Here is a 14,913-nt window from a genome sequence, read left to right on the forward strand (position 1 = left end):
ACATACTCATACAGTATGAATGAACAGACCACTAGGTAAGCAAACTGCAATGTAATCTTCATCCCTGTTTTCCCTTTGTCACTTGATTTACTCTTTTTTCACTTTTTTTGGTTCACTGCTGCTATTTATGAGTGGTTTCCCACTCTTCCAGGGCCAGCTGATGTCCAATATGTACCAAGTCTAGGGGGATACAAGAGGGCACAAGTGGCTGTATGGAACAGATAGAAAGTTGTTCTCAAGAAGCTAGAGCCATGATGTCAGAGCATGAGGGGAAGGCCGACAGGCACGAGGGGTAGCCTCATGCACTGCTGGGAGCCTCAAAGGTGGTGGGGAAAGCCACCTTTGCAGGGCACATCCATGCACCAGACCCATCAGTTGTGGGGAAAGGAGGTATAATGTTTTGTCCTACTGCAGAAGCAGCAGGTGCTGGAGTCTAGGTGTCCTCCTACCGCACCTGATCCGGGCTGTCTCTTGGTATGGTAAGGAGAAAATTCATTCTTCCAAGTTGCCCTGGCTTTTGCTCACTCAGTCATTTTCTTTATGTCAAATAATAGCCAAAAGGAATTGCTTTAGGCCTGGCTAGACATCTGTTAGCTGTAACTTTAAAAATTAAAGTAGCCTGAAAATCCATCAGGACTTGAATCAGTGCCTTTCTTATTTCTTACCAGTTGCCTCCCCTGAATAAACCAGGAACAGGGAAGCAGTGAAACAGGATGGACTTTGTTATTTTCTAATCTGCATTTCTACACTAGGTCTATTGCTTCTTTTTCATGTCACATTTGAAATGACCTAATCTTGAAATTCAGTTTTCTCATTTGTAAAGGGGACAGAATCATACAAATAGTTCATGATTGTTGAGATAAATGAATTAAATAATAAATGTGTAGTATCTGGTAAATACTCCATAAAGATGAATTTTGCTTCTCACATTTACAGGCAAGATTCATCTTCAGAAAGTGAAGACTAAGTCACGTGGCTGACTTTGAATGTTTAACTGTCTGGTGCCCTTCTGTCTCTCAGGATCTCAGACTGGTGGAATCCTGCCCTGCGGAAACGCATGCTGAGTGACAGCGGGCTGGGGATGATAGCTCCCTATTATGAGGACTCAGATCTGAAAGATCTCAGCCACTCCCGCGTGCTACAGTAAGAGTTCTCTTGCTGTTCTTTTCCTCTGTGCTACTGTGATTGCTGGGAGAGATTGGACTGTGGGCTGTGCACCAACAGGCAGGATTGTCTTTTCAATGGCGCGCAGGCTGTCTCACAAAGGTGCTACTTTGTGTTTGACATTCCATGCACCTTGCTTACTTTTATCTACCCCAAACTCTTTGTGGAGCTCCACCTCCCGTTTCTCTTGCCCCTGAGCCACCTTGAGCTCCTCGCATGTGGACCTCTACATTAAACCTCACCAGTGTCTTCTTTACTGGAGCCTAGCATTTATCAGATGTCCCTGTTTGCCACATCATAAAGACATGCTTGAGAGTGATCATGAGTAGTTTGAAAGCGATGTGTGGTTTTTTATTTGTGAACACTTTATTTTGCTGTTTCATTTGTCCTGAGCCTGTGCATGTGTGCTCTACCCAATATTGCCACATGGCTTTATAGGCTAAATCTGAGTGCTGTCCTGTGGTGGTTGCAGTCTCTGTGGGTGAGCAGTACAGCATTTGTTTGTAGATCAGAACGCTATGCTTTCTTCTGAGATCTGGTCATGGTGAGAGAGTAGGATGCATGCTGAAGTTCCACAGCAGTGTTGGTACCTTTGTGCTCAGTGAATCCACCTTCCTATCATCTCCCCTGGTGGCAGATGCACTCTTGCGTACCTACTCTTTAATTTCAGGCCACTCACTCCATCTTAGAGGTTATGTTCATGAAATTAGGCTGGTTTCCAGTTTACCTGGGGTCTAAATCAAATAGCGACAATGGCCTTGTAACCACACAGTCAGCCTTTTGATAGAATAACAAGATTACTAAGATTCTTAGAAGCCTAGGGTTAACCAAAGAGGCAAGGAAGTGCTTTGCTTCTGAAGAAAGACCAGAAGCAATTTCAATATTACAAAGGAGGGAAAAAAATGAGAAATTTGGAGCTAATTATTTCATTGGTGAAGGTTCGAAGCACACACCCCGAGGGCAAAAGGAGACTTCATTTTAATTGCTTCTCTGTATTACCTCTTACTTTCTTGTGTGAAGAGGGGAAAGGAACAAAAATGAATTACTATGGATTTTTCTTTTTAATTAAACTGTGTTGTTACTTTCTGATGGCATTTTGATTGCTTACAATTCAGGGTGTTTTTCCATTTCCTTTTTTTTACAGAATTGAGGCTTGCAAACCAGGGTGAGTCAGCCACCCATGAATGGCTAAAAATGTGGCCACTTATCTGTGGGCAGACTTATTGGAAAATTAGAGTTTTAATTAGCTACAGAAATAGATATTAAGCCTAGGCAAACCAGATGAGTATATTATTTGTACTTGTATATAGTCTGTTTCCACAAGGCAGAATATGAGCTCACTCTAGTTTTCTAGGTCCTGATTTTTCTGTATATAACATACTGATGTACATATCATGATAAAATAATTATATATAAGATAGTAAATATTCTTCCCAAGAATCACAAATAAATTTACCACTTTAAATAATAGCTAGGTTCTTAAAACTAGATGTCAAAATCAACTCTTTTTGTTTGTTTGCTTGGATTTCTCTTAATCTTTGGTTGATCTTCAATTGACAGCTATAAGTTTTCACAGTCATTTAGACTACTTTAGTTTTATAATGCCCTAGAGTAGTAGACCCTTTTAAAAAATCCTGCAAAATTACTTTGAAAACAAGCAAAGTGGCATTCAAAGATTCACTCCTAGTCTTTCAGCTTTTCCAGTTGAATCTCTGGACATTGTGGAACAAAAGACAAGTCATCAGCACAAGGCTCAGCCTGAATTCCTGTTTCACAGAAGACACAAGCATAATAAAAGTGTTGTGTTAAATCACTTAAAAATAAAACAAAACTAGATGCCTAACCTCAATTTTTTAATTAATTCTTTAACTTTTAGAAGTTTTATGTCCATTGATTTCTTACAATATCTTTTTGTTTCCTTCAGACACCATCTCTGATAGAAATAGTTATAATTACAGTTATGGAAATATCTGATTATGTTAGTAATAACTACTCTTGATGGAATACTTCCCACTTGCTTTGTATCATAATTAAATTATCTTCTTTCAGCAATTTTTAAATTTAGCAGTTCCTTAACAGATAAGTCAATGGAGGGTCCTAAGCGGGTAAAATATTTGCCTTAGGTCATTTCACATGGCACATGTGGTTTGATCTGAGGTCGGCTTGACTTCTGACTCCATGCTTTTTCCATTGTCCTACAGTGTCTTCTCAAAGGGACCTTAAAAGTCGGTGTACCAGAGCCGCAGAGGTTTTCTTTGGTTTCTATTTCTTTTTTTATATCTGTAAGGTGAAAAATCCTACAATATAGGGATACTATGCATGCGCATTAAATATACAACTGCAAACTTACCCAAAAGCAAATATGGCTGAGAATTAATTTTAAAGCATTTTTTTTCTTTAAAAGAAGAGATTGAAACAAAATATAATGGTGGTAAACCTCAGTTTAAAAAATATGAAATATATATTAACTATGTTCTAATCCAAATAAATATATAAATTATATAGAAGGCAATCATGTACCAACCACCCTGATTTATTACATCATTGTTTTTCTATATTTGCATTAGGTCTTTCTTTCAAGCCATAAACAGCAGAGTAGTGTAAAAAATATTGACAATTGTTTCATGGTTTTGTTTTGTATTGTACAAGTTGGAGTCTCTCTAGTTGGAAAATCTGTAATCCGAAATGCTTCAAAATCCGCAACTTTTAGAGTGCTGACATAATGCTCAAGGGAAATGCTTATTGGAACATTTTGGATTTTATAAGAAAATAAAAAATCTGAGACAATTCTGGTCCCAAGCATTTTGAATAAGGGAATCTCAACTTGTGTTTATTTTTCATTACCTGTGTTATATAATGCATGTATTTTGGAACTTGCCATTTCCCTCAACATTATATTGTTGAAAGTCCTTCATATTGATATATGCAGATTAAAAAAAATTTTTGGTATAGAGTATTGCATCATATATATGCCATAAATTATTTCTCCATTTTGATATTGATTTCTAATATTCTATTATTTTTAAAAATGCAGCAAACATTCTGGGACATGTGTCCTCCTGTGTTGCAGAATATATATGCAGTCTCAGCTCACTCGATGTTGCACAATTTACCTTGCCAGTAAGAATATTGATAAATCAGTAACTGAAAAGGCCCTGAACACTTATTTTAATAATCTCGATATGATCGGCATCTGTTGCTTTCAGCTTTAAAGCCCCAGTCAACTTGGGAGATAGGAAGGGTTCCATTTTGACATCCTGTTGACAGTGCTAAATGACTCACTACATAAAAAGAAATCAAAAGAGAAACTTTCAATTCTTAGAACTGAAAATACTCCTTATCAGAGTTTTCAAGACACTGCTAACGTGGTATTTATAGAATAATTTAGGACTGTAAATTCATTTATCAAGGGAAAAATGATCACGTGCAAATAAGCAAAGCATTCAATTTGATAAATTGAAGAAAGAATCCCAATGTAAAGAAAAAAGAAATGAGAAGGGTGAAAAATATAAAGATAATGAGAGAAATCAATGATAAGGAAAATAAAACAGACAGAAGATGAACTGAGAATAAAATTTTAAAAAATTATTTGAAAAGATAAATAAGACAGAAGACTGATTTAAAAGAAAAAAGTACTGAAAATGGAAAGAAATATACCCACAGTGCTTTCCCTATATCATTCTTCCTCCAAGGTACTCAGGGCACTTTGTGCCAAGTGGCCCTTTCCACTCCAAATTGCAACCGATCTGCTCTGTTGGGTCTTCACAACATTTTCTCACGGTTTTAAACTTTAAAATAGTCCCTTAGATCCATCAATCTCCATTTTTCTCAGGCAGACTGAGAGGCAATTAATATTAAGAGGATGAATTCGATTTCTATCATTACTGGAACTGGTTGCATTTTTACTATAATTTTAAGGGAAGATATATATACATGTCCACTTATATGCAGATCCTATAAGAAAGACTATAATTCCAAAATAGGATAAACAATGTGTATAGTGTCTTCAAAACCTGAAATATTTAAGAACCAATTTTGAAATGAATTGGTGAGAAGTGGTTAACTGACATGATCACTGCTAGGACCATAATGATTTTGTCTTTAAGTTTAAAAAAATGTTTTCAGTGTCCAAGGAAGTTCTATTTAAAATAACATGATTCTGGAAATGTATTTGTTCTTATCATTAATTGTACTACCACGATTCATGACAAGACTATATTTCATTTGGCTGAAGATTAATAAGGAGGAAATTAGCTTAAATTTTTGCAGACCTAATCTGTTTGAGTTGTAAGGAAGAATTTTGCCACTTGAGTATCTTTGAGATAAGAAAATAGGCATGGAATGAAAACTGTGATACATTCTCCTTAAGTTTTCTTTGAGAAAAGGACAGACTCGCCATTGAGTTAGATGGATTAAGAGCAGGCCTGTAATGGGGCTAGAAGACAATGCTTTTGTTTCTGAATCAGAATAGCCTTTTTCAGTTCTTAGATTTTATGGTTTGTGAGAAATCCCCAAATGACTGAAAGAGGTGTACTTTTTCTCAGTGTCCCCAAGCCCTAAGGCTGAAAGAACTAAAATGGACTGTCACACAAATAATACCTTGCTACAACACGAAGACATGGGGAAACAGTGTAGTGAAACCACACATGGGGCAGATATTCAATCCGGATAACCGTGTCTAGGCAGGTATCTGCTACCCGATCAGCAACGCAGGGCTAATGGGTTTTTATGATTGGCAGGGGATTTCTGTCGACAAGAAAAGATAATGCTATCAAATGTTTAACTATAATGTGTGAGGTCTGATTTGTGATTTCATTTGAATCCTAAGAGATAGGGTAAACAATTCAGTTAATCATTTATTAAATCAATATCGGGCAACTTCAGTGACTGAAGTCAGGCACTGGAGAAATGAAACTAGAGAATAAATAATTATTGCCCTTGAAGAGCTTATATTTAAAGGGGAAATATTACACAAACCAATTTTTACAGTCTCCACTAATAAGTGCCATTATGGATATATGCCTAGAGTGTCTGGAAACAAGAAGAAATAGAATTTGCTGCTTTTTCTAAAATTTAACTTTTTACTTTTACATAGAAAAGATGAATATTTAGAGAATTAATGAACATTTCAACCTCAAATTTAAAAAATAGGCTTATTAGGGGTTCTATGTGTATTTTCTTCATTTTTTACATATGAACAGATAAGTGGTTGTTCTTTCATGTGTAAACCAGAAATGTCCTTCAAATAATGGAAATCACTCAATGATAGTTTAACATCCCTGCATGTTATGTGTGCTTAAGGAAGTTTGGACAACTAAGAAATTATTTGGAGATCTCAAAAGACTTAATAATACTTTAAACTGAAAAACTGGCCTTTATAGTATACTCTGCAATTTTGAATCACTATATCAAGAAGATAAAGCCCAGAAACCTCCTTTGTTCTGAAAATTCAGATGTTCCAGGCTGATTATGGGAGGAATAACTTCATTCCCCTCTGGTCCTCAACTATTTTCTTTATTCAGTTGCTTTTGGGAACATTAGGTTACAGCCTGAACCTAATAAAAAGGGTAATTATGCTTATTGTGAAAGCTTCAGGTTCTCAACAGGAAGACAGACTATTGGACAGAGATTTTGATTTTGGAAATACTCTTTGAGCTTCACAATCAGATAAGCGGAAGAAAATTAATCTTCTTAGTGGAATGCCGGTTTTGCTGAAATATATCTTAGAGATGAAATTGGTGCTGTCAGGATAAAGATGGCTCCTGGCATCTGTTTCACTGAGATAGTTGGGTCCCATTTCTACCTACCTTTGACATCCCTGCTTACCTTTGACTGGTCTCAATCTTGCTCACCCTGGATAATCATTCCAGCTGGAAAAATACAGGATAGCTGACATATGTCTTCCTTTCTTCTTCTTTTTCTTCCCGACTTACCTCAAGTTGTTACTGTATTTGGCAAGCACATAATAACACTATTTCTATATGTGTGTGAAATATTTAACAAGAGATTTTGCTTTGTTATTTTTATAATTGTTTGTCAATCAGTTCTGCATATGGAGGCCCTAAACCACTTGGAGAAATGGACTTAAATTTATCTTTCCAAGTTCAGTTAGAGTCAGAACAGAATTCCTTGTGCACCAGATCTTATTTTGATTGAAATTGAAAGAAGAAAAAAACAAACTTACTTTAATATTAAACATCCATTTTATTTGAAATAATCCCAAGAAATTCTAGCTTTCTACTGCAATGAGTTCCAAGTTTTGCCAATGATTAGAGCGTGAGGAAATATTAGTGTTAAGTGGGTCTCTCTTTTCACTTGTAAAAGCTGGCAGCCATATCTGTTCACACTTCAGGAATACTGTGGATGTAAGGCAGTATTGATTGAACCCTCTTTAAAACATCTCAGTTCCTTGGATGTTCACTCTGTGCATTTCTCCCTCTGTTTCCATAGCACTTTGCACCATACCTAGAATAGTAGGCATTCAAAAGGCAGGCTTTTCGGATGAATGCAAGGATGTTCCATTCATAGAACATCCCTTGATAGGAAAGGTGCTCTGTCAAACCAATAGATATGTGTCTATTTATATTGCTACACTAAACCCAGTATTTATCAAATTATAATAAAATAATAGTGATAATCACAAAATAGTATGTAAAATGTTGGCTATTTTTGTTAGGCCGTGGATTCCATTTATATATTTCAAATTTGAATATAAATATGCTTGATCCAAGGAATTCGCAGATGAAAATAATAAAGACACACTTGAATGCCTGACTTTGAAAATGTTGGCATTTCATAAGCAAGAAAGTAAAAGGGAAGTATGGTGGGTATAGGAAGTTGTAGGCATGGTTTGTGAGCACAGTGGTAGGGAGAGGGGCAAGGAAGAATTGTTTCCCAGGACTCACCTCCAGAATAACCCGTTGGTCCATTTGCTGCATTCTCCAACTTCCACCAACACTCTTATTTTCTCAATGTATCTACCTTAGGTGAATACTTTGATTAAACAAATCTAAAGTATGAAAGAGTGATCATTTTGAAATCTTTTCAAAAAATATTTGCCTGCGAATCTCAGGTTGCTGGGATGTGGAGCGATGATTACTTACCATGTTCAGCGTGGGGTTGAGGGATGTGAGAGGGATACCATATTACCACTGGAAATGGTGGTGGTGGGGAGTTATACAGGGTGTGGGGCTTCTTTGAGGTACTTCTGGGCCCTCTGAAACCCCAACTTTAAGATCAGAACAAGAGATACCTCAACACCATGGTAGCACTACTTATTTGGAATTCAGGGATCTGGAAAGCACATTTCCCCCTTTTTTCTCACTTTTCTGGATGATTGTGCCAAGCATCACGCAAAAGAACAATAATCCTCTAACAGTTTTCTCCAATACTCTGTGAGAGGTTGGTCTTACTCCATGACTCCCTTAGAATTTCCTTAAATGTGGGAATTAAATGTTATAAGTTATAATGTTATAAGTTAAGTACCTCCCACAGCTCTTGGAATAGAGTTAAATACATAGCAGTGCTTAATATCCAACACTGGAGTAATTGAATTATTCTCACAGAGTCTGTGGAGCCCAATTTAATTTCTTGTTCGCAATATTGCTATGATTAATCTGCATTCATTTTATTTTTTTCACAGAGCTTCTGAACTGATACATAGCTGAGAAACTCTCTTGTCCTTAGACACATTTAAAGTCGAGAGGAAGCAGACACTGTTGAGATTCTGTTCCCACCCTCTCCTGAGAAGGGCGGGGTGGAAGGAGATGTTGTCGGGAAAGCTTATGGGTTATGTTACAGTTATCTTCAGAGGTGCCAAACCAGCTTCCAACCCTGCCTAGTTTTGTCTTCCATTTTCTAAATCTGGGATCAGAAGTCCTTATTTGGATTTCCTAAAAATAACCAGCTGTGGCTGAGCCCTTACTCAATTACCGCAAGGGAGATATTGCATATCCTGGATCACGAGATAAGTGAGGTGCCTCGCTTATAAGCCCCATGTGCTAAGACTAAACGTGGCTCTCATGTGATTTGCCTTCACAATCTAGAGCTCCCTCATGTTTCAACTTATGTTTAAAATGAAAAATAAAAGTCCACATTGACAAAATCCAGATGGATTATGTCTCAACAGAAGCCGTTGGCCAGGGTTTCCAGAGTCACTAGGATAAAGCCAGCGACTTGGCTTTTTCTAAAGGGTACTTCCTCCTGGCTCTCTGTGTATGTCTCCGTTGGCTGGATTTTAGAACAATGTGCCTTTTCTATTTCTTCACCCCTTTTTTTAGAAAGTGGGCTGGCAACTATATTGCAGAGACTGATTTCTAAAGGGAAGCCACCATTCTTTATTTCTTCACAACTGTGCTGGGTTTATTTCTTTTTTCATTTCCTCTTCAAAATGCTAAAATTCGATGGCCACATTGTCAGGATGAATAAGCTTGTTACATATTATTTTCTCCAACTCCATCTCTTTATTTCATTTATTTCTCTTCTGTGTCCACTGTCCAGTTTTGTTCATTCTTCCTCAATCTCTCCACCCATAGATTTCAAACTCCTTTGCCCTCATTTAAAAATTAACAGTTCTGCGGTGGCTCAAGCCCGTAATCCCAGCACTTTGGGAGGCCGAGGTGGGTGGATCACGAGGTCAAGAGATCGAGACCATCCTGGTCAACATGGTGAAACCCCGTCTCTACTAAAAATACAAAAAATTAGCTGGGCATGGTGGCGTGTGCCTGTAATCCCAGCTACTCAGGAGGCTGAGGCGGGAGAATTGCCTGAACCCAGGAGGCGGAGGTTGCTGTGAGCCGAGATCGCACCATTGCACTCCAGCCTGGGTAACAAGAGAGAAACTCCATCTCAAAAAAAAAAAGAAAAAATTAACAGTTCTTAAAAATTAACAGTAGGTGGCAGTAAAATTTCAAACTGAAAAGACATTCAGGAGACTCGGCAAACTAAGGAGGGTATACCGAAGGTATGAAACTGTAAATGCTAAAGGTAAAACAGTGTTATTTTATTTTTTAAAATTAGTTTTTAAACTTCTTAATTGACTAATTGTATTTATTGTGTACAACATGATTTTTTAAAGTACATATACATTGTTGGATGGCTGAATCTGGTTGATTAATGAATGCATTACATCACACAGTTATTTTTGTGGTAAGAACACTTAATAGGCAGTCTCTTTCCATTTTTTAAGAATATGTTATATCATTATTAACCAAAGTCACCAAGTTGTACAATGGATCTCTTGAACTGAGTCTGCTGAACTGTAATTATGTGGCCTTTGACTAATACCTCCCCAACCTCAACAGTGCTATTTTCTAAAAGCCAAATATAAGTAAATATAGAAATCTATTTAAAAAAACAAGATATTTTAAGCACAGCTCACATGGGGGTCATCAGGGCATATATTTGGGTAGGAGAGTCTTAAAGACTGGGAAATTATGATGCTAAAGGGAATTGGTAGAAATGTATATCAAATGAACAACTCACCAACCAGCCTTTATTAAATATACATGCTGGAAATTATTTCCTTCCCTCCACACCAATGCTCATCTCTGCCTTCTTTCTTCCATTTTGCTCTTTCTGCTCCCCTTCCCTCGGAGGGTGGTGAATGTTACCTTTGAGGCAGCTTGGCATTCCCTGAATGGGTTTGCGACCACTTGAATAGAGAATGTGTTTGTCTTTCTCTCATTTCAATGCCACTCTGTGTGATTGCTGTAACTTTCATCTCTCACTTTCATTCTCGCCTGCTCTCTTTTACTGTATGTCCTTTGTTCATTGTCGTAAGAGAAATATTCATAATTAGAAGAACCAAAACCAAAACAAAGAGAGAATTATATAATTGATGGAGATTCTCAGTGCTGTGGGATTTCTGGTCCTATTTTACCTAATTAGAGATGCTTTGGGGCTAGAGTGATTGTGGTGAAGATGTCACTTAGATCCATGGTCTAGCTCTTTCTCCCTTAGGTCCTCCAAATGATGTCATAGGCCTGGTAAACTAGTTCTCCAGGATAGGCAATGCACCCTTGAGAGATGCTCAGGGGAAGAAAGCCGTTGCTCAAAGATGATCATCTGCAACCATGCTTTCACAGCACAGTAAATTATACCTTGGCTTACTTGCTTTAAATGAAGATTCTTGTCTACCAACAGTTTTAGGAAATAAATGGAATTTGTGTAGCATTACCACTTCATGGCAAAACAGAAGAAAAAGAAAGTTGATGTTTCTACAGTGGTGATGCAGACCCTTGAAATGTGCCTTCAGGGAATGCCGAACGGGGAAATCAGTTTCCATTTGGGACTACATAGGGGTTTAACAGACAGCAAGCAGAATGGCTCAAGAAGCAGGGAAGAAGGTCAAACCTGGTGTAGTGTGACCAGGCATGAACATTCTTGCATGTTTACCATAGGGAAAAGGTTTGAGCACATGATGGGAGATGGTTCTATCCAGGACAGACTGGATAAGGAGGTCAAGACTAAGGAGGGTATAGAGAAAGAATGGAACTGTAAATGCTAAAGGTGAAACAGTGTTATTTTGTTTTTTTTTTTTATTCCAGCCAACTGTGAGAAAGGTCAGTGAAAAAGTCCAGGAAACTCTCAGGGCTGTGATCAGGAGAGGGGCAAAGAAATAAAAGAAAATGACTCAAAGGAGAGAGAAAGAACATTCCAAGTTGATACGAAGAGCTTCTCTTTCTCTTCATGAGTAGGACGGATGATCACCTGATGTTTATAGAAAGTGGTGTTTTTGCTGTGGTTCTCATCCCCAAAGCTAGACAGTAAAGAGGAAAGACAGGTATAAAAGGAAATTTAATAAAATACACATATAGTGAGTTGTTTTCAGTGTGTGGACGTGTGTGCTGCTTTGTTCCCCAACAAGGACTTCACAATAAGGAGTGGTGGTCTTACTTGTAGTGTGCTGTATAGGGTGTAGAGGGTGCATGGTGTCAAGGTTGCCCTGGCATTCCCCCTTTGTTTCCTATTGTTAACCAGAAAATGAAGGGGCCTTGGCTATTCAGTCAGGCCTGTGAAGTGGATAAATATCTCCCACCTCTTCTACTCCATCCAGTCTGTGGTCCTAGGGAAGTATCCCACTGCTGAGTGTTTTTAGAATATGAATCTCTGCTCTTGTACCTTTTCAGATTCTGCTTTCACACCTGTCCTGTGTGTTTATCTTAAGCTCACCTCTATGTGGTGGCCCCATCCCTTGGCCAACTCCCCTCCAGGTGATGTTTTAGAAGTGCTAAGTAGAAGGTATATGTGTTAGGGACACTGGGAATGGAGATAGACATTCATTTGTAGATGATTCTTTACAGAAAGTTAAGAGTCCCACGTAGATGCATCCCCAGTGTTTATCTAAGCTACCCTCTGTTCTTTAAGAGAGACTCTAAAATGGATAATCTGTTTACATCCTATCTCCAAGGAAGGAAATGATGTAGCCATTCAGAGGAACGGCTAAGTAGGAAAGCCATGGGTGCTTTTGAGTTAAAGTCATGAGATGAAAACAAATAATCGAGCAAGCAACAACAGCAATAACAACAGCAGCAAAATATGCATAGAGGCTAAAAAAAGTAAAAAGAAAACAGGACAGTGTTCTTCAGATAAAAGGATATTATGTTAGGATGAGCTTGTAAGTTCTGAGCATTCCATGGAGCTTACCAAGAAAATGTACATGTCTAAAACCTATTGCAAAGTATAATATTATACCAGATGTAGAGACTTAAATAGTTGTGACACCCATTATTTCAGTTCCAGGTTTATTGGCTAAAAATGATAAAACATCGTAAGAGGTACAATACTTTTTAAAGACCTTTGGCTTCTCAAATATAATACTCATTTGCTTTTTTCTATTGCTCTTTGCTGGTAGAAAACTGTGCGCAATTTTCAGTGTCCTTAAGCCTCATAATCGATCTACTTGAAAGATAAGAGTCTTTGAAGGAAAATTTGTGGATTGAAGGCAATCTAAAAAAAGTATCTTTGAGTTTCTTAGAGATTGTGTCTCAGTGATAATAAAGTCTAGATAGAGTGTGTCTAATGCAGTAGCCACTAGCCAGTAAGTGCTGAATGTCTTGTTCCCTGATTTGTGATATCTCTATTGTTAATCTAACAAAATGATTTATTCCAAGATATTATAGCTGTGTTTAGTTGGGTTAATTTCATATATTCAGACTTCCATGGCAACACCCCTGTTCCAGAGGAACAAACTCACTTTCCTGGGAACCTGGAGACTTGTCGGAAGCTGACTGCCTCAAACACAGATTTCTGTTTTGTCTTTTTGTTGTTGTTGTTATTTGTGACTTTAAGAATTCAAGGGACTTTTGCTTTTGGATCCATAATATGACTGTGCTGGTTTCAGTATGAAAATATTTTAATTTTTACCGGTTAAATTACATAATTTTCCAACTAAAATAGCATTCTGTTTTCCCAGAGCTTCCCTTATTTTCAGGTTTCCCTGTGTATCCTATTTTGAAAAGTCATCTTTATTTTAGAGACAATATGGATATTCTCATAAGCTGGGTAAACGTTGGGAAGGGTACCTTCACCAACAAATATTCAGATCAAGACTCATGGAAGAGCAATTCAAAGTAAAATATATATACATATATGTATGTATATGTATTTATAGTTATAACTATATATTATCCTTTTTTTTTTTTTTTTTTTTGAGATGGAGTTTCACTCTTGTCACCCAGGCTGGAGTGCAATGATGCAATCTTGGCTCACTGTAACCTCTGCCTCCCAGATTCAAGTGATTCTCCTGCCTCAGCTTCCCAAGTAGCTGGGATTACAGGCACATGCCACTATGCCTGGCTAATTTTTGTATTTTTTTTAGTAGAGACAGGATTTCATCATGTTGGCCAGGTCGGTCTCAAACTCCTGATCTCAGGTAATCTTCCCACCTTGGCCTCCCAAAGTGCTAGGACTACAGGCATGAGCCACCATGGCCAGCTAGTATTCTAATTCTTTAAAAATAATTTTTACATTGACGTAAAATTATGTATTGTATACAACATGATGTTGTAAAGTATATATAACTGTTAATTGTGTAGCTAATTAACATATGCATTACCATGCCTAGTTACAAATTTTGTTATTAGTGCACTTAGCATCTACTCTCTTAGTATATATATATTTTTTGAGACGGAGTTTCTCTCTTGTTACCCAGGCTGGAGTGCAATGGTGTGATCTCGGCTCACCGCAACCTCCGCCTCCTGGGTTCAGGCAATTCTCCTGCCTCAGCCTCCTGAGTAGCCGGGATTACAGGCACATGCCACCATGCCCAGCTAATTTTTTGTATTTTTAGTAGAGATGGGGTTTCACCATGTTGACCAGGGTGGTCTCAATCTCTTGACCTCGTGATCCACCCGCCTTGGCCTCCTAAAGTGCTGGGATTACAGGTGTGAGCCACCGCGCCCCGCCCTCTCTTAGTATTTTTTAAGAATGCAATGCATCATCCTTAACTATAGTCAGCATGCTATAAAATAAATCTCTTGAACTTACTCATCCTAACTGGAACTTTGTTTACTTTGATGAGCATCTCTCCCGTCTCTCTCACCCTCAAATGCCCCAGCCTCTGGTAACCTCCATTTCATTCTCTACTTTTTTGAAGTGAACATTTTAGATTCTACATGAGTGAGATCATGCAGTATTTGTCTTTCTCTCCCTGGCTTGTTCAGCTTAACATAATATCCTTTAGGTTCATTCATGATGTTGCAAATGACAGGATTTCCTTCTTTTTTCATCGTGTATATATACCACATT

General features: G+C 37.8%; 1 protein-coding gene across 17 annotated transcripts in view; it reads left to right on the top strand.

Moving 5' to 3' along the window:
• Nucleotides 1-14,913, top strand: part of DGKI (diacylglycerol kinase iota) — a 448,494-nt gene that overhangs the window by 375,426 nt on the left and 58,155 nt on the right. For all 17 annotated transcript variants that reach the window (XM_035254659.3, XM_035254662.3, XM_035254663.3 and 14 more), the window contains one exon: nucleotides 1,021-1,143. In XM_035254659.3, coding sequence (XP_035110550.1) covers nucleotides 1,021-1,143 — 123 coding nt within the window. The remainder of the gene's footprint in view (nucleotides 1-1,020; nucleotides 1,144-14,913) is intronic.

Source organism: Callithrix jacchus, chromosome 11, assembly GCF_049354715.1.
Source record: "Callithrix jacchus isolate 240 chromosome 11, calJac240_pri, whole genome shotgun sequence".
Taxonomy (NCBI): domain Eukaryota; kingdom Metazoa; phylum Chordata; class Mammalia; order Primates; family Cebidae; genus Callithrix; species Callithrix jacchus.